Here is a 19,467-nt window from a genome sequence, read left to right on the forward strand (position 1 = left end):
TACATAAAATGCTGTTTTATCCTTCCATGATGAGTATCTGGCCACTTCCTTTCCAGTCCAGCTTCTAAAGCTGTTTTGCATCACTGTTCCTTGGCAGCTTTGCAGATGAGGTTTTGTGGCATCCTAGCAGTGGAGGCTGTGGGCTCCTCTCGTGCTCTGCCTGGGAGATCTTTGTGTAAAGAGGATCTGCTGATTTGTGGAAAAAGAGGCAATACTTGGGTCCCAAGGGAAAGAAATCTGAAAAAAATAGAGGCTGGGCTGGTGCTTTTTATTTCCTTTCTTGTCTGATTCTTTCTGATACACACAGTTCTGTGGTAACTTCCTACTGTTGTCTTTGCTTGTGGACATGGAAGCACCAGTTTGTTTTTCTTTTAAGTATTAAGAGTTGAGTGGTATTTTTAGGGAGGTGTAGGGCGTTGGTGGAGGATCTGTATTTCCAGAAGCAGCCAGAGGGAGGGGGATAATGTGCTTAGTGGGTACTGTGGTTTTCCGAATTCAAAGATGCTTTCTGATGTCAGCCTCGAAACCTGTGCCAAGTTTCATACATCAGCAAACAAGGCTTCCAGTGAACAAGCAAGCTGTTGTGAGTAGCAACCATTCAGCAGTAAGCAGTGGCAAGCACAAAATTAATCATATGCCGGGGTTTTTTTGCTTGTGGATTGCTGTTCTCAAATGGGAAAAATCATTCCTCCCTGCTCTGTAACTCAGTGCCGCACCATGAGACCATCTTGAAGGATCTAAGATTTCCCTTAGGTAAGGAGTGTTACAGCAATGAAATTGTTACAACAATGAAATTGTACTTCATCTGCTGCAGGAGCACTTCCTAAAGCTGTAAGTGTGTTTATTGTTAGAAACCCTTCTTCATTAAAGGGTAAATCCCTCTTTGCTTTCAAACGGGATTTTAAGGAAGAAAATAGGATTGCCATAACGGAGTAATCCAGGAGAAGGAAAATCGATCATTCTGCATTTTTCCAAGGATTACAGCAGCAGCTCTCTTGGGGAGCTAAACCTTTTCCAAGAACGATGACTAAGCTGGTCCCTTAAGGAAACAGTGTTCTAATAACAGGGTGACTGGTATGAGATTCATAGGTGCATGTGCTGGTTTTCAGACAAGAAAGAGCAAAAGGGTTTGTTGTCCAGCTTTGACCAGTGCAGGACAAAGGATGAAAAATTCAGGTTAAATCCTCACATACAGATCTGTGGGACACGTCAAAAAAATCAGTGTTGGAGAGTGGAGCAAGGAAGTGCAATAGCCCTGACAGCCAATGTAGTGGTAGGTCCTAGCATTTTCACCACAAGTGCAGATTTTTAGAAAGGTAAATATCAGAAAACTCTAACACTAATCAGATCAGAAAACATCACAAATTGCTGTCACTGTGTCTTAGAGCAATTTGACGTGGTGTAGCCTGTTAGCCAGCTTTAGAGGGAGGAAGGGTCAGTTGTACAATGGTACAATTCTCAGTGTCCTGAAGGTAATAAGGAAAAAGGGGCTATTTGTAAGCAGTTACTGACTGGCATTTTATATCTTAGTTCTTGACCAAGCTTCTCTTGGCTTCTTGCAAGTCTGCATCTCCCAGAACTTTAATAATGTAGCTGCTGGCATCCCACTCTGTATTATGGGAAGTGGGTCTTGACTTCAAGGTGGTTTTGATGTTGTTTAATATGTCAGAGCTTGAGGGCTGAAGGCAGCAGTGTGGCTGTGTAACAGATAGGTTGCTCCAAGCTATTTGATTTAAAGGAGATGAACTCTATCTGAGCTGAAACCAGGACAGTATCACACAGTGACTTTGCAGATGTTGCAGAGATGTAGAGACTGGTTAGAAATACAAGGCACTTTCTTTAACTGTCCTGGATTCTGAGATAAGCTCTCTGCAGGCAGATGATGTATGATTTCATGTAGCCAAATCTTGGCTGACTGCCTATGAGGAGCAAAGGCAAGCCATGCTTAGAGGAGGAGGGATTCAGCCCTGACATTGACTGAGACAGATGGGAGCTTTGGGGTCAGTTATGCCCGAGTATCAATGCATCATAACCAAGAGGGCTAATGTGATTATTGAGCACAGAGGCTGGCAGTGTCATGGCTAGATGCTCATCTTAAAGGTAAGACTGGATAGATGTGCAACTTCTGAGGTCAGGGATAATGCCTGGAGACCAAGAAAGGTGATGGGGCAAAACTGGAGAAGACTCAAAGGAAGAAGCTTGGAAACAGTGAAGGGATCTGGAAACATAATAGCAAACCTAGCCTATGGATAAAGCCTATTTCAGGAACATGAAGCTGACAACCAAGGGAGTCCATTGGTTTAGCAGAGAAAGGTCACAACCAGCAGCCAGAGTGTGTATTTGTTGGTGTGTATCACCTGGTTGCTGCTGGGTTTGTCTGTTGGGTTTCAGCCATTGTAGTGAGTTGACAGAATGGTCCCGTGCCTCTGTGGGTAGACTCCTTTCACTAGAAAGCATCTGTCCTGGATTCCAAGTCACATATTCAAGATAGTCCTCCTAGAAAGCCTGTAGAGGGAATGGGGCTCTACTACTCATTCGCTGCTCATTTGCTGTGGCACAGGCTTCAGCACTTCTGTAAAGACTCCGTAGCACAGTATCTGCGAGATGTAAAAGAGGACGGAGAAATCGTCCATTATGGAAGTTTCATGATTGCAGATTCCTGAATGGTAACATCTATTGCTTTGCTTATTGTGGTGGGATTTTTAAATTTTGGTCTTTGATTTCTTTTATTTTCTTTTATATTTTAGAATAGTCCTTATCAGCAGCAGAAGATCCTTCTGTAGCATATTTTCAGTGCTGCCATATCGAGACTGTACCCAAGTCGGGTATGTATATCCATACGTGTACTGCATAGTCTTTCTGGGCCTGCATGTAGACCTGATAACAGAACACAGCATGATGGAGCCTAATGCTTTTACATGTCTGCTCTGAGAAGAGATAAATGCTTTTAGGTGTATTTGCTTTGTGGACTATTACCAGGTTAAAACTACAGCTCTCAGTCCCCACTTTATTTATATGTGTTGTGGTATCTTTGATTATTAAGCTGGAGAAAACTACTCCCATGAAATCAGTGTTCTTGAAAAAAATGCACTTTTTTATTGTTTCTTCTGGTTTCACTCATCTTTGACAAAACAAATACTCTAGTCAGCATGACTTTAATTGTATAAGCCATCTTAGCTGTCTCTTTCTCCTAGGCAAACATAGTGCTACTAAATCTAGATTTCTAGAACTATAAATAAATACTTGGATTTAAACAGAATACTTTATTTAATACTTTTAGTCACTGGTCAGATCATTCAGTCAGTGAAAGCATTATTTTGGTGATAATTTTATACAGGTTCATAGCTGTCTGTGCAGCTGCCTTGCATCCCCTGACGTGCTGAGACACTGTAACTCTGATAGAAAAGTTCCTTTGGATTGAACTAGTTCTCCAGAGACTGAGAAGGCTTTTAGCTCTTCCACCGAAACCACAGAAGTGGAAGAAACTGGATTTGGCTGGGAGATGTGGCCTGGCAGGCTGTGATGGCCAGCTGGGTGCAGAGCAAGGCCGGGATGGGCAGTGCTGGTGGGCAGCAGCTCTTTGACCCTGTCACAGGGGAATAGCGCGGCCACCACGCTCACTTGCCAGAGACCTGAGAAGTCCTTGTGGTTGACTCAGAGCACAAAATGTGTGGGAAACAGTCAGATGATACACTGAGGGGGGTTTGGAAGATCCACAAATCATCTACAGTCAAATCTTTCCACTGTATAAAAGACAAATTTGGCTCATACTTTCCAGCCATCTCTTTAGTTCTGGAGAGCGATTTGTCACAATCTCCTTGTGCACCACTAATCCAAAACAAAGGGAGATTATTTTTAATGCACAAAGGAAGCACCTTTGTCAGGAGGTTGACTCTGTCTGCTCACTCTTACAGTAAATTTTTTTCCTTAATTGAACTGTGATGACACATCAGGCAAATTCTTGACAGACTGGCAGATTTGTTCTTTGTTCTTGCGTACACTGTCATTCTTTTATGGTCATCATCCTGTGGAAATTGCCTCTTTATTGAAAATTGAACACATTTTGAAACTTTGATGACTGGTTATACCTTCTAAATTATAGCAGTAACAAGCCCAGCTGCAAAACTAAATATTATTTCAGCATGTCATGTCTTGTACTGTGCTTGCACAGCAAGAAGGGCATGGGATGAGAAGGTAGAAAGTGCCAGTACACAACAATCCAACCCTGTTCCCTTGGCTGAAAAAGCCAAGATTTCAAAAAATGCCCTCTGTCTTTCTTCAGAGCATCAGAGGAAGAGAAAAACAATTCAGTGGCACCTCCTTCCAGAAACAGCTGGTGCAAAGAACAGATGAGGCAGTATAACATAAACTATAGCCACTCTGTTCAGGCTGCACAGTGCTTGCTTGCTTGCGCATTTTGGATGTGAGGTGGGGGGGGGGAGACACTGGATACTCTTGTGAAGTACTGTAATGACAGCATCCTTTAGCTTTGCTTTCTCTGAATCCCTGGATTGCTGATGTCTGTCCCCAGGTAAGATGTCCCAGCTGGTTTGTGTTCTGCAACTACCACTGAGCAGTTAATGAAAAGAAACAGGTCATTGCAGGGAGCCATGGACACCTCTGAAATTTGAACTGAAGAGAGCCCCAGAGGGAGTGGGAGAGCAGGATGGATGAGCAGGCAGGAGGAGCTGTTCTGTGTGAGAGGCCCACATAGTGGAACTGCTGCTGCTTCTCCACTTTTGCTCCAACTCCCAGGCACTGTGGCCAGTGAGGAAATCTCCAGGCACAGCTGTTTGTGGAGGCTGCCAGCCCATGTTGTACTCGAGGCAGTGCAGAAGAGCTGTACTCCACCAGTTCTGGTAGATACAGTCTGCAGGAGCAGATCCATTATAAAAACAAGGTAAAAGGCACTTTCTGAAGTCCCAGCTCTATGTACCTGTCCTGTGTGGATGGGGCAGCATCACCCCTCACCAGTGAGGTGTGAGAAGTGTATTCCAGACTGTGGTCCTCAATTGCCTGCCCTTCATGCAGAGGTCAAACTACAACAGCAGGAACCCTCCCCAAAAACCTCTAAACCACGATTTCAAGGGGTTGTACCAATACAAATGGAGGTCTGGAGAGAGAGACATAGTTGTACATGAGGGGTTGAAGTTTGAGGTGCCCCTGGAATAAGTTTCCTAAATGCTTACTTTTCTTCTATGTAGATCAGCAGAGCAAGTGTGAGAGCAGATATAGCCAGGTGAATGCAATGTAAGATAAGCTTCACTGCAAGTCAGGAGCTGAAGGAGGTGCTGAGCATCTTGGCTGCTGGCACTCCTTGCCCTACAGTACCTCTTGATGTTACAGCCCATCAGAATCTAGGCTGGGTTTAGTGGTAGCTAAGAGGAGTGATGTAGTGATGTGAAAACACTTGTAACAGTGTTATTCCCTCCGTTCTTAATTGGACAGACACAGAGAAAGGTTTCCTGAATGTTTGGTTTTATGACATACAGAGTCATTCTGTGATGCACAGATTAGAGGCAAGTGCTAGTACTGCAGGTTTGGGTTGTGCAGTTGCCTCTCATTTTTCAATGCATTGGAAACCTTAATGGGTAAAGCAGTCCTCTGTCTTCTTTAATATTCCAAAAGATGCAAGATCTACTTTGTGAACCATGTTGAAACTGCCTCAGTATCAATTTCATATCTTCCTTGCCACAGATAAGCATTAATCCCCATGTAGTTCTTGAGATGGGCAGAAAATTGGAGGTTTTGACCTCCCATTTTTATCAGAGGTGCACCTTGTGCATCCCCTGAGCTGCTGTGGCACACACCTCCTCTGTCAGAGGCTGGCTGTCACTGTGGAAGCTCACAGCAAACAGACTTGAGCCTCGATACTGCTCCACTTCCAGGACAGGGGAAGATGCCTCAGGTCAGCAGCAGGGATCCTACCACACACCCCCTCAGCACAGGCGTGTGCACCCTCATGCCAACCTGCTCTGGGCCCTCAGAGGGGATTTGTGTCACGGCAAACCAAAGAGTGAAGCCATTTGCAGATGGATTAAATAAGACTTGAAGGAATTACTTGTTTGGAGATGGGTTCCAGATGGTTTGAGGTGAATTGGATTTCAGCCCTTTGAGACAGGAGATGGGGATCAGACACAGCAGATATTATCCTTTTAGCCATTAAGGAGGTCATGCTCCAGACACTCGAGTCCCTAAAGAGGGGCTGTTACAGCCAGACTCTGGGAACATTCCTGAAGGTTTCTGCCCACCCCATTCCCCAGCTTGGTGTGTGCAAGGACACTCTGTGGACCCACCATGTGGCCCCAGCCAGGGTGGAGAAGAACCAGGTTCAATTCTGCCTACCGTGGAAAAAGCAGGTATCCTGGGCAGGGGACAAGGGAGACAATTCTCCATTGCTTACCTGTTCCTGAAGCTTCTCTAGGCACCGCTTCTCCATCAGCTTCCAAGGACATTGTACAACTCTGGCAGTGCTCACAGATGTTGTCAACATTGCTCCCTGTGGCCAGCAGGATGTGTTGCCCTGCAAAAATGATCTGCATATGCTTGCAGCCAAGTGAGAACAATCCAGTCCTCATTAGTATAGCCTAAGCAATTTCCATAAAGAACAGTGACAATGTCTGTCACTGTTAGAGGTGTTAAAAAGGAGGAAGAAGGTACCATGTTGGTTTTCACCCCAAAAATAAAAGGTATTGCAGTTAGTTGGGTTTACAGCTCTGACACAGGGTGTTTTGTTTTTTATCTTTGGCACACACCATTATGCTTCATGATTTAAAAATGTGTTTTGGCAAAGACACATTTTTAGGCTTGTTTTTATCAATGGCAAAAGCATCCACGGATTGAAATTGTACCTATTCTGATAATATCTTTTGTGATGTTGTAAGAATTCTTTTAAGAGCTTCCAAGTTCCTGTGAAGTCCTGTCCAGAAGATGAATCTGGAGGACCTGGGGGAGGAGGAGAGCTGGCAGTAGGACACAAGTGCAGCCGTGCAGTCTGCTTATTCTTACATGAGCACTCAGACCTGGGCTTGCAGTGACTGACTGACAGCAGGGCTGGAGGTGATGAGCTGCAGGACAGAAAACTCAAAGCATCAGATAGTGCACATCCTTATAAAGATGGCCAGTTCACCTCATCTTTTCTTCTTCCTGGCATTGAATTCATTAAGTGGATAGAAATTTACCTGCAGCAGGCATAGCTGCTGATATTGCTGTCTTGACAAAAATGCAGGTACTCCTCTGATGAAACTTGCCTCCAGCTAAAGGAAATAATGCAGCATGAGTAATCAAATGGATTGATGCCCAGGAAACAGACCATTCTTCTTAAGTAAAGCAGCAAGTCACTAGATAAAAAGAATTTGTGTCCTTCTCAGAGATGCTACTAACCAGCTTCATCCAGTTTCTAAAGATAAGTCACTGCTGAATTTAACTTCAGATTTAACTAAATGCTGGCCAGGACAATATGTTCAATGATGCCAGGAGCAAGAGGTTTTCAATACCATCCCCCCAATTAGTATCTAACCAAAATGATCAATTCGTCCACAGACCTGGCATTCCCAACAGCCTTCTTTATCTAAACTCTGCAATCTTTGTTCATATTTAATGTTTAAACTGGGTAAGAAAGCCATATGCAAAATGAGGCGAAAAGAAGGACTCGTGTGGTTGCCTTGCTGCCATCAGTAATTTGGCAGGTTAGTGAGTGTGGAAAACAGGGCAATATTTACAGGAGAAATGAGAGCATCTAAATTGCCATATGGATAGTTGCAATAAGCAGACAGCAAAGCAGGATACTCTGTTACATCTTTCAGAGTTCCTTGCTGCTCTTCCCCAACAGATTTTGTATGTAAGGCAGTTTTGATTAAGTCATCAATCTTGACTGCTTTTCCTGAGCATGTATCATTCTGTAGGCCTGGGGAAGAACAACTATCTGTTTTTAGCCTGTGACAGGGAAGCTGAAATATCCCTGCATTTCTTTACCATTGCCCATTTTCCCTGCTTCTCACAAACTGAACCAAAAATGGAACCAAGGGAATATTAGCTTTACAGAAAGACACGTAAATCTGAAGTTTTTTCCCTCACAATAGGAGATTTCAAAACTCATCATCTCATGTATGAATTTTATAGAGCCGCTATTGCTCATTCTTGAGTGAGTTGTCCTGTTCCCTTAGATTGAAATTGACAAATTAATCTCCAAAAGCTAGTAAGTTTAAATTTTGAACTTCTACTCTGTGTTGGGCAAAACATCAGGGGAAGAGTAGCATGCTGACAGCTAAATATCTTTGGAGAGACAAAAAGGAGGCTGACCCATTAGAGCCATCTTTCCAGGAGTTTTTTTGCTCCTTCTCCCTGTAAATTGCAGCTGGAGTTGTTCTGGCAACACTAATGGCATTAGGATCTGAAAGCTCTTGATCAATTATAGCAGGCAGTCTCAGGCAGTGGGAGATCTGCTGCTAGTCTGACTGCCAGTGCATCTTTTCCAGAGCTCTCATTGTCCTTGTCTCTATAAACAGAGATGATAAGTAAAAGTTATTTACACTGACAGATGAGAATGGCATCTTTTCTTGATGTCTCATGAACCTCTTTTACTTTCAGAATAAATCTTAGCAGTGGGGGGGGGATAGCTAAGCATAAAATGCAGGCACAGAGGGCTGACATCTCTAAACAACAATTATCAGATTCCTTTTTGCAATAAGCAGAAGGCTTTTTCATGTATCTGGAAGTCTGTTTAATATTTCATGGACTCCTAAATTATTCACAGGTTAGAGTGCTCAACTGTTACTGTCATTTAAAGAGCAAGTGCCCAGCAGGAGTGTTGCATGGGACTTTGTAGATCATGTCAAAGCATAACATTTGGTTCATTAAAGAAGTGTTATACTTCCAAAGGTAACAGCATCCAATTTATACTCTGTTAATCCTGGCCTGGCTGGTAGAAGACATGGGATTGCTTTTTTTGATCCTTATCTATTTGCTCAGTAAAACTTTTCACCATCTGACAGCAAATCTGGGATCCCATGTCACCTGGTATGGTTCCTAGAAAATCTGTGAACTCTGTTAGATGGAGAAACTTTGATTTTTTTTCTTGCTAAGGAAACTACCCAGTCTGACTGCTCAAGAGACTGCTGGTCACATTCCAGTGCCAGAGACTTGCACTGCTGGGATTGAAGCTGCTTCTTGGTGGGTGGCTCCAGTGACCCAATGGGTCCCCACTTGACTCCTCACATACCCCATTCAGACCAGGTTTCCTCACAAGTTTGACCCCAGGTTTCCCATGGCAAAGTCCCAACTGTCTCGTTCCATAAAGCCATTTATTCATGGTGCAGTAACACAGGAACAGCCAGAGCATCTGAGGGGGGTTCCCAACCAAGGAACCCCTGGGCTTTTATACCCTCACAGTCTCCGAAGTCTCCTCTTCCTCCCGAGTCCTTGGCTCCTGCCCCCCTCTCTGTGTCCATCCACCTTGCTGGCTCACTGGTTTTCCTCTCCTTTATTACCCAAAAGGATGCAATTCCCGGCTCTCCTATGTTTCCCAGTGTCCATTCACCTGGCTGGTGTCACCTACCATCCTGCCCTGTGTTATCCCAAAGGCTGGCAGTCCATGGCCTCTCTTCTCAGGCTCTTACCTGGAGCTCTGCACTTCAATCTGCATCTCAGCCTGTTGTGAGCCCAGCTACTTGTATCTCATGTATTCCTCAACATTCTGCACTCATGGATAACTGAGACAGTATATTTAGTTTTGAGGGTAGTTTCTAACACTGCTCAGTCTTCCACAAACGGTATCCATGAATAGAATATCCAGAGCTTGACATTGATGTAAATCAGGGTAACTCCCCAAACTTTGTCAGAAACTGAGATATAGTTTTTTTGCCTCCTATGGAAATCTCATCCCTGATCTTCTCATTTTCTCAAGCTTTCCCTGCTCAAATAAAGTGAAGGTAGTAAAATTAGTTCCCATGGTTTATTTTTGGATTTAGGTGTCTGCTTGAATTCTTTGAAGTTTCCTAAAAAGCACTTTTGGAAATAAAGCATGAAAATCAAAACTGAGGAAGAGGAGGAAGGAAGTTTTCCTTACTGAAATGCCTCTTTGGCAAGGACTGCTGTTCCTTTTCTGCATTTTCTAAGCATCATTTACTATTGGACAGTGGTTTGTGCAGTTCCTCAGTCCCATCGGTAATTTAAATAACTTTAACACAGTGAAAGCTTGATTGGTTTTTTCTATGAAATACCTGTCCTCCATATGCTCCTGCTTCATGGGACCCTTTGATGCCATGTAAGGACATGTCCTACAAAACCTGGTGACAGTGATGGTCACACCAGTGCAGTGGCTGTACCCAAACAAGTGTCCTGACCCTTCCCAGGCACGACTCACCCATTTGGAGAGCTCTAAGGGAAAGCATCCCCTAGATCTTTCCTAGTTGTTCTTGGGATGTTGGGGGTGTGTGGAGGAAGCAGCTGTGCTGGGGTCCCCCCAGCAGTGGGCAGGCAGCCTTTGGGCTTGCTCTCCCAGCAACAGCTTTGCCAAGACCTTCTTGAGCTCTTTGTCTTTAATAGGAGTGAGGAAAAAAAATAAAGGCTTGTCATGCAAAAAATTTTATTTGCTTGCTGTTGATCATACTTATAGGGAACTCAAGAACGATATAGTAAAGTTGCTTAGGAATTCCTTATGAGGTGTTAACCAAGCTCTTTTACAAGAGAGAGGAGGATGCGTATAAGCCAGGATGAGCCTTTCCATTTATATGCTCATAAGAAACTGCACATTGTTTAGTACTGATTTTCCTCAAGAGAAGGAGTTTAATTCTCTGCTTTATGGAGAGTTTTCTCTCCAAGCAGTAACACTTTATTACTCCATTTTACAACACAAGCAATCATATACTTTCTAGAAATATAGAGCATATGTGGAGAAGGGGAACACCCCAAGTAGCTTTTGCAGAACAGGGAGAATTACTGCAGTGCTGTTCACAGGCTCCTGAAAGGAGAATCCTCTTTAGAAACATCAGAAAGACGGGGAATGGAGGCAATAGTGTCCATCAAACTTCAGCTAATGTCCAGGAATCATTCCTGCGTGTGCTCGCACTTGCCAGCTGACCCTGCTCCCCGCTTCAAAGGCACTGATTTCTTTCCAGTCCTCAGAGATGTTTTTTATTTTTTAAAGCTGCTGTGCTGACTTTTCAAAGGGTGATAGGTTTCCATTTGATGAATGACAGTTATCTATCCATGTCTGTTAATTATATGGAAAAATTTCTCCATGGCATGTTTTCAGAGTTGTAACAGCATTATTTCTTGCTCTGTATCTGTAGGGTCTTGAATGGAAAGAAACTACACTATTCTGATTTCAGGTAGTTCACATATTTGTTTTCATTTTGGGGTTCAGAGGCTTCCTCAGGTTGTGTGTTTGTTTCATAGATAACTGCTGAAATAGTTACAATTTGGCATTTATCTCTGTGAGAAATAGTTCCCTTAAGCTCTTTCTGCGCAGGAGCAGAGAGGCTGATACCATGCTTGTGACAGAGAGCTATTTTTACACCATTATTAGTCCAACCCCTCAGTAACATGATATCAGGAAACAAGAATGATAATATGACACTGTGCTAAGTGAACTCCAATCAAGAAACTAAGAGGACTTTGTTGGGATTAGAAACTTGATACAGCCTTTTCTTTATCAGTGAACTATGTTTTTCAGAAGATAGATATGTTGGATTTTTCCAGCGGTGAGGTACATGACTTACTGGGGGCTCAAGATGGCCATGTTTCAGAGAAATAAAATGTTTGATAGGTTGGAAACAGGGTGTATTGTATGTCACAGGAGGAGATAGCCCAGCCTGCGACTGAGTGAACAGCCTGCAGGGCTTCTCCTGGCCTCCATGTCAGCCTCTCTCCCACACGGAGTTTTGAGCACACACTTGGACTCCAGCAGCAACCAGCCAGGAAAATATTGCAAAATATATATTGTGGAGTTACATACAGCTCTCATTTGTGAAGCACAGATTTGCTTCTAGTCTTTTCTACCTCTGCTCACATTTTGGTCATGATGCTAAAGCATAGGATACAGCCTGCTCATCTCAGGCATCTCATTTATCTCCAAATGGAAGATGCCAGGTGGGTCAGTCCTTCTAAAGTAGATGCCCGAGTTTCCATGCCAGGGTCATGGAAAACTGGCTTTCTCCTGTCAGCCTCCAGCAGAAGGGTCACTGGGCTTTTGCCACTCTCTTGTGTTCTCAAAGGAGCAGGAATCCTTCCTGGAATCTTCCAGAGGAAATTACCTCTGTTTCATGTAGGGGAATGTGGGGGTGTGCTGTGGGAACATCTGCCTGCTGGATACATGGCAGTGGAGTGTTCAGGCTGGATTGTTGTATCTCACCTGAAGTGTGTATGACTTCCAGTTCCTTCCCAGTGCCAGGTCCTGTCAGAGGTACCCAACAATGGGGAACCTTGCTCTGTGCCACAGGCTGGGCTTTGAGCCTCACCCGTGAGCAAAGTGGGGTTTTTTCTGTAAGGTGTTTCAGACAACAAAAGTGCTTCCCATAGGAAAAGTTGTCTGGTCTGTGCTTTGCATTGGCATGTCTGGATTGATGCTGCACCTTGTTTCAGCATTTGGTGGTGGGAGGTGAACAAGGTGTGTGTACTAAGAGCTGTTTCTGCTCTTCTTTCTGCTTCCCAGGGACATGAAGCTGGATGGTGGACGCCAGTGCCATTCTACTGGAGTGTGTCTGAAAGAAATAATTGGTCTTGAAGGTGTGGAGCTCGGAGCAGATGGGAAGGTAGGGGTGCTTCAGTTCCTACTCCCTTTGAGTTGATGTTATAAGGGGAAAAAATGGCTTAACTAATAATAAGCACAAATACAACATGCAGCATAACACAGTAGTTAAAGGACAGTATGTGCAACCGTAAATAAGCTTAGCAGAAATCTATGAGGACTGCCCAAGCTGTCAACACAGACAACTCTGTATCCTTGAATAAATTTGCCTCTGGCGATATCTGAGTGTGTAAAGCATTACTGAATTACACAGCCTTCCCCTTGCTCTAGCAGGAGGTATCACTGCAGTGTATCTGTATCACTCCAGAGTCAGGAGCTTGAGAATAATTTCTGGTGAGAGTTGTAGCTGTAATTCTATTTGTTTTCAATTGTATTTAATAACATTTTGCTCAATATTTTTCCAGAGAGCAGGAAGACAGTGGCACAAAGCTGATGAGTCTTTCAAAATCCAGAAGCTCGTTCACTTGAATAGAATAAGCAAATATGAATCCTTAGGGAACTGATTGATTTTAAATAAATATATAGAGGAGAGGCAGTTTTAATTGTAGAAGAAAGCATTTCTTCCTGAAATCCTGATTTACTTTCTACAGTTCAGTTTTACTCAGTCTGCTGTCATCTATGGATTTAAAGGCCCTGGGTCAATGCTGCTACACATGTTGTGCTCACCTAACCAGGTGTCAGGCCAGACCACAGGCTGTAAATTCCTGAGGACAATCTGTCTGCTTATAAATAATGAAAGCTCACATGCAACATGTTTATTTGATACCTTTTCTGACCTCCTCATAAACCAGTCTAGAGTCTCAAACTCATTTTTTTTTTCTTCAATGCAATGTTATTGTTGGAAAATGAGCCAACAAGAAGCAAGGCATGGCTTTTTCTTGGCCAGGGGTACAAGCAGAGAATCAGTGCACTCTAAAAATAATTTTGTCACAAGTTACTCATTCACACTTAGTCCATGTTGGGGGGGGGGTAGTAAATGATCTCCCACAGTGATTGCTGTGAACTGGAGCTCACTTATTACATCAGTAAGACTTTTCCAGACAAAGTCCTGGGACAGAAAAATAGCGGACAAAGTGCTTTAGTTTAGCAGTGTTTAAGTGATTTGCCTCTGGCAGCTGTGTGCTGAGGGACCCATATAGATGATGCTAGTTCAGTAAAGAAGCTGCTGAAATGTGCTGCAGACGAGGCTCACTGGAAAAAACCTGACCAAACTGATATGTTTTTAAATCTGACCCTTGAGTAGGATTTTGTAAATCCAGTGTATTAGAGTGTTTGTGTGTTTGTGTTTGTGTGTGTGTTTTGCTGAAGAGCCAATGCCTTTGCAAAAGCATTTGTTGCATGAATAAACTGACTGCACTGAAGCAAATGTAGGTGACTGGTTTATATTCATCTGTGCCAAACTACTAAATCCAGAAAATCCTTCATTAATTTGGCTTCTCTTGCTTCCAGTTGGAATGCACCAAAAGCATCCCACTGCATCCAGGCTGGGCTGAAATTAACTGTCTGTCCATTCTGACTTTTTTTTTAGACGGTTTCTTATACACAGTTCCTATTTCCCACCAATGCCCTGGGAACTCGGAGGAACACAATAGACTCCACCTCATCTTTCTCCCAATTTCGCAATGCAAGCCATCGTAGCCTTTCTTTGGGAAGAGCTAACAGCACCCAGGGGAGCATTGATGCAGGTAACGTCTCAAGTAGCTCTTTTTAATACCCTGATGGCAGGCAGCTATTGCAAAGGACTGACGTGTGTTTTAGTCCCCTCATTAGCTTAAATGAAGTAAATACAGTCTTCTGTTGTGGGTGAAGCACAGCTTATTTCATATTTGCTTAGAAGGCTTGCTTGTGGAGGATGGAAGTTAAATAAACAAGCACCTTGGCGGTATTGACAGCCCTGATGGCACCCAGCGTGCCTCCTCCTGTCATCAGCATTGCTTGCTCCTCCTGCATCAGGCTTGTCCTTACCTTCCTTTGCTATGGAAAATTTACAGTGGCAACACAGTAGTCACAAGCTGAAGGTGTAAATTCCACTGGTGACCTTTGTTAGGCTGGAAAGGGCGATGTTTACAAAACTGGACACAAAACATAAGCCAAAGCACTATATGCTTAAAATATTTTGGCATGATAAATGAAACAAATCAAAACATCTGCTTGAACAGATGAAAACTTGTTGCCGGGAATAAAAGTCACTGTGGAGCTTTATATAATTTTGCAGTTCTCTAAGCCCTAAATCACATTTACCAGGTAATTCATAAGCTCTAGGTCCTCTGTGTCTTGGCAAATCACCTTAATATAGAAATATTTAGAGTTGTCAAGACTTAGAACAATTTTTCATATCTTTAAAAAACCTTGCATGGAGATAATACTGTGCATTATCTGTTAACTCCTTTTCCACTTCTGCTAAGTCCAGAGATGTCTTGATGTGATTAATTCCTTTCAAAATTCTATATCTAAACTGTTGTTTTATAGGTAGCGACCTGGGAGACTTTGTTGAATATGACCCAAATCTTTTAGATGATCCCCAGTGGCCATGTGGCAAACATAAGCGGGTTTTAATATTTCCTTCATATATGGTAAGTGATTCTCTGTAGGACAGAGGAATTCCCATAACAAAATTCTGAAGGTTGAGGTTTCATTTGGCCATATTTTAAGAAGACTGTTATTATTTTTAATCTACTAATAAGAGCTGTTCAGAATGCTTTGTTCTAAATGACAGTTACTTCTCAAGGCATGTTAAAACAAATTCTTGGAGGTATTACAAAAGCAAACACTTTTATTACCGCCGTATTTCATAAATGCTTTAGATGAAAGACTTGTTCAAACAATGCACTCATTCTCTGGCATTCAGAGGAAAATTTATACTTCCTTAGACTGGCACCTATTACAAAATAGGAGGATGCCCATCGGGGTTTTTCTGAAGTCATGAAGCTATACTGTGTTTTGATGCTAATCATTCACTGCTCTGAACAGCTTGGTTTCCCAGGGATTTATTTCACCATGGGATAGTCCTTCCTTTAATTGCAGCAATTACGAGCAGAGTCTGTATATTTCCCACTATATCCAAACCCTTAACAATACAGAGACATAATTGTTCTGTGCTCTGTGCTCTGACTAAATGTTTTCTGTGGTGAGATACTTGTGTAGCCTTTGTTTTGATTGCTCCAAGTCTGTAGATTATTTTAGCAGGACTGTTGCGAGATGCAGTGCAGTCATACACATGTGAGCATGGATCTGTCTGGACTGTACATCCAGGGTAACAGTAGGCAGTAGGGAAAATATAATTTTTTTTCCCCAAAGTGGTGACCTACTTCTCTTATCTATATACAGATATGATAGAATTTGAAACACTGAGGTCTAAAGTGCTGTCCATGTTCTTGTTTAATTTGGAACAGAAGACATTATTTAAGAAACTGCTGATGTATGTGAAGATACAGCCTTTGTATGTTCTCATCTGCACCCTGGCCCATGGGTAATTTGGCTTGTGGGTGCTCCTTCTTCAAAATAAGCTCTAAGTGCTTCATGTGGATGTTTATCTGGTTACACACAGAGGCTTAGCTGAGTTCTAAGGCTGTGTTTATTCTAGATTTTCAAATGGCATATCCAGAGTGTCCTCTGCTTACTTGCTACCAGTTTTCCTTTAAGGGCTGGCGAGTTATTTTTTGGCTGCCAACCCACAAAGTCACTACCTTTTATAGCAGCTACATCTGTGTGGGAAAATATTTGGTCAGGTTTTGATATGGTTACTGTCATGGACAGGGAACTGTCTTCCCTCAAGAGAAAGCCATTGTTAGCCAACATCCGAAGGGAACACATCTCTAGCAGTCGTGGCTGTGTTTCTGACCTTCCTCAGGCTGCGAGTGTCTGCCAGGCAGTACAGGTCCCCTGGAATCACCTGAGATCTCTGATCCCCTTTTAACTTGATGTTCTCGTGGACATGGTTAAATGAGTAAAAAGGAAGCAGCCAGGCTGGCATCCTGCAAGGGAGTTCTCCATCCAGGAGTGGGTATTCAGTGCCATTCTTCTCTGTATGCTGGTTGACCACAGCATTTCAAAGTCTTGTGTTTGTACTTCTGTTGTAAAAAGAAGCTGCCTGGGGATTTGACAAGGGGTATGACTAGATGCCCTAAAGGTGAAAAATTACTTCAAGGACAGTTGTTAAAATCAATTGTTTATCTAGAATATATTTGTCATTGTTTATCTAGAATATATTTGTCATTGTTTATCTAGAATATATTTGCATTGACAGGGGTCTCCCCACTTTTAAATTTTCTCTAGGGTTAATTACTGCTTTATCTGAAATAATGTCTTATTTGACATTTGAGGGCTTTTTTCCTGAATGTACCTTTCCAGACATCACTTCTTCAGCACTGTCTGAGGGTCTGTGGACTTCCACCTCCCTCTCTGAGGGCAGGCACTAATCTAAGAAAGGGCTAAAGGACATTAAGTGCTCTGTTTCTTTTGTTGAGGTAGGTCACAGGCAGGTGTTGAGGGCTCTCTTGGCTGGGGTTTTGCCCGCCCTACCTGCCCACAGCCAAGCAGCATAGCTGTGGTCCCATGCAGGAGCTGCATGGCTTTGCAAGAAACTAAGGGGTGGATGGTTGTTCTTCAGTACTCAGCTGAAAGATTTTACAAGGTCCTGGTGTTTCCTTCAGCCAAAAGAAGAGAGAAATAGTAGTGCTGCAGTGTTCAGGGAGCTTGCAGGTTAAGTAGGAATTTTCAGTTTGGGCAATAGAGCTGAATATAAGGCCATTTTGGCTATGTAGGAGACTTCACTCACATCTGTTTTAGACTTTCCTGGCTCTCCTGACATTCCCCCCCCCTCTCCCTGCAGTTCACATCAGTCTGAGCAGGAGCATAATAGCCTTATAATTTCAAGTCATTTTCTTCCCCCCCAAATATAAAAATCGGCTCACACTGCAATTAAAGTAAATTGCAGTCTGGGGCCAGCGAGAGACCTGTGCTCTTTTCCTGACCATCACAGCCACTGCAGCAGTGCCAGACCTCTGCCAGAGGAGTGCAGAGGCCGGAGCAGCCACCGGGGCTGGGCGGAATGGGGCTGGAATTGCTGCCTCTCAGTGCTGGACTGAATGTGGCTGGAATTGCTGCCTCAGTGCTGGGTGGAATGGGGCTGGAATTGCTGCCTCAGTGCTGGGTGGAATGGGGCTGGAATTGCTGCGGTGCTGGGTGGAATGGGGCTGGAATTGCTGCCTCGGTGGTGGGGGGAATGGGGCTGGAATTGCTGCCTCTCAGTGCTGGGTGGAATGGGGCTGGAATTGCTGCCTTTCACAAGCTCCGGAGCAGCTGAGAGCGGCTCTGCTGTCAGCGCCCAGCATTCTGTTGTGCGTGGCGAGCTGCAGCTTGTAATTAAAGTTTCGTTACTTGGCCGGGATTTAGCATTAATGCTTGACAGCTGCAAGCTTGTCGATATTCCCCTCACCCCTCCTTATGGATGTCAGAGCAATTAATGGGGGGAAGGTGTGGAAGAGGAGGGGATGCTGGGCTGCGTCACTGCCGGCAGGGTAGACTGCATGCGCTGCTGTTACTCCCATGAGCCTGGCTTGTGCTTCTTAGGCCAGGATTTCTGTGCTTGCTGGGAAAGCTCTGTTGAGGTCTGTGTGAATGCTGCATCAGTAAACACTGCAGGCTTTATCCTGAGGCATGGGACAGACAAAATGTGTGGTCCGGTTTAGATTTACTCAGAAATACGTGCAGCTAGCACTTGGTGTGCTCAGTTTTTGTGGAGCCTAAGTTTATCATCACTGACATTGACTTTATAGTCTTTTAATTTTACTGAGCTGAATTAGCCCTGACTCTTGGAGAGAAGTGTTAGCTGCAAGTCCTCAGCTGTTCTCAAGGAGAAGCTGAGCTTCCTCCTTGAAGATAGCTCTGGGGAAGCAGAAGTGCTTTTGGTTTAGTCTGGTTTGAGGTTTTTTTGATTTTTTGGTTTTCAGTGGGTTTTTTGTTGTTGTTGTTGTTTTTTTTGGGGGGGGGGTTTGCTTTTTGTTTTGTTTGTTCTTTTTTGGTTTGGTTTGGTTTAGTTTTTTCCGTAATGAAGTCTCAGGCTTAAGAGCGCATACACTTCCCTCTTGCATTTCTAGAAGTAATACCCACAAATTGCCTGTCAGGGGACAATTCTGAAAAGTATTCTTCGATACTTCCCCAATACCAACTCTATGGCTTCTATTAATTGTATTAGCTGTATTTAAAGTCCAGTCTGCTCTGGAGAAATTATTTCATTTTGTGTTGTCTTTGTCGGAGAGTCTGCACTCTCTACTGCAGTATAAACAGTAAGAGGTAGAAAAAATTCATGCTGAGGGGTGGGGGGGAAGGGAAACATCATGTCATGGTTAACAGATGTCTTCCTGGCTGATACTGCTAAAACGGGAATTCGTGCAGATTCTTAAATCTCTCTAGAACAGGAACTTTATCTACCAGACTAAGCATTAATTTCTTTCCTCGAATCTCATGCTGACTAGCCTATGTACAGACTCGTCAGTGCTCCCCTGGTCTCTCTGCACTCTTTCCAGCAGAAACTCCTTCTGTGCTGGATTATAAAACTCATTCTCAACAGGCTGGAGGCTGATCCTGCAGTACTGCTTTTGTTGGTAACACAGAAGCACAGGAGCATGTTAGCTGGTCACTGTGTGCTGCCAAAACTTGCAGCAGAAGAAGAAAAGCCCAGATCAGCAGCACGTTGACTTTGAGTGACCCATTCTGTA

The 19,467-nt window shown here is 43.5% G+C and overlaps 1 protein-coding gene across 3 annotated transcripts in view; it reads left to right on the plus strand.

Moving 5' to 3' along the window:
• CABLES1 (Cdk5 and Abl enzyme substrate 1) overlaps positions 1-19,467 on the plus strand; it is a 70,838-nt gene that overhangs the window by 39,950 nt on the left and 11,421 nt on the right. Inside the window, exons 4-8 of one of the 3 annotated variants that reach the window (XM_074549539.1) lie at positions 2,748-2,825; positions 11,292-11,330; positions 12,653-12,752; positions 14,277-14,433; positions 15,218-15,321. In XM_074549539.1, coding sequence (XP_074405640.1) covers positions 2,748-2,825; positions 11,292-11,330; positions 12,653-12,752; positions 14,277-14,433; positions 15,218-15,321 — 478 coding nt within the window. The remainder of the gene's footprint in view (positions 1-2,747; positions 2,826-11,291; positions 11,331-12,652; positions 12,753-14,276; positions 14,434-15,217; positions 15,322-19,467) is intronic. The other 2 variants (XM_074549546.1, XM_074549552.1) reach the window with 2 other exon arrangements.

This window comes from Zonotrichia albicollis, chromosome 1, assembly GCF_047830755.1.
Source record: "Zonotrichia albicollis isolate bZonAlb1 chromosome 1, bZonAlb1.hap1, whole genome shotgun sequence".
NCBI lineage: Eukaryota > Metazoa > Chordata > Aves > Passeriformes > Passerellidae > Zonotrichia > Zonotrichia albicollis.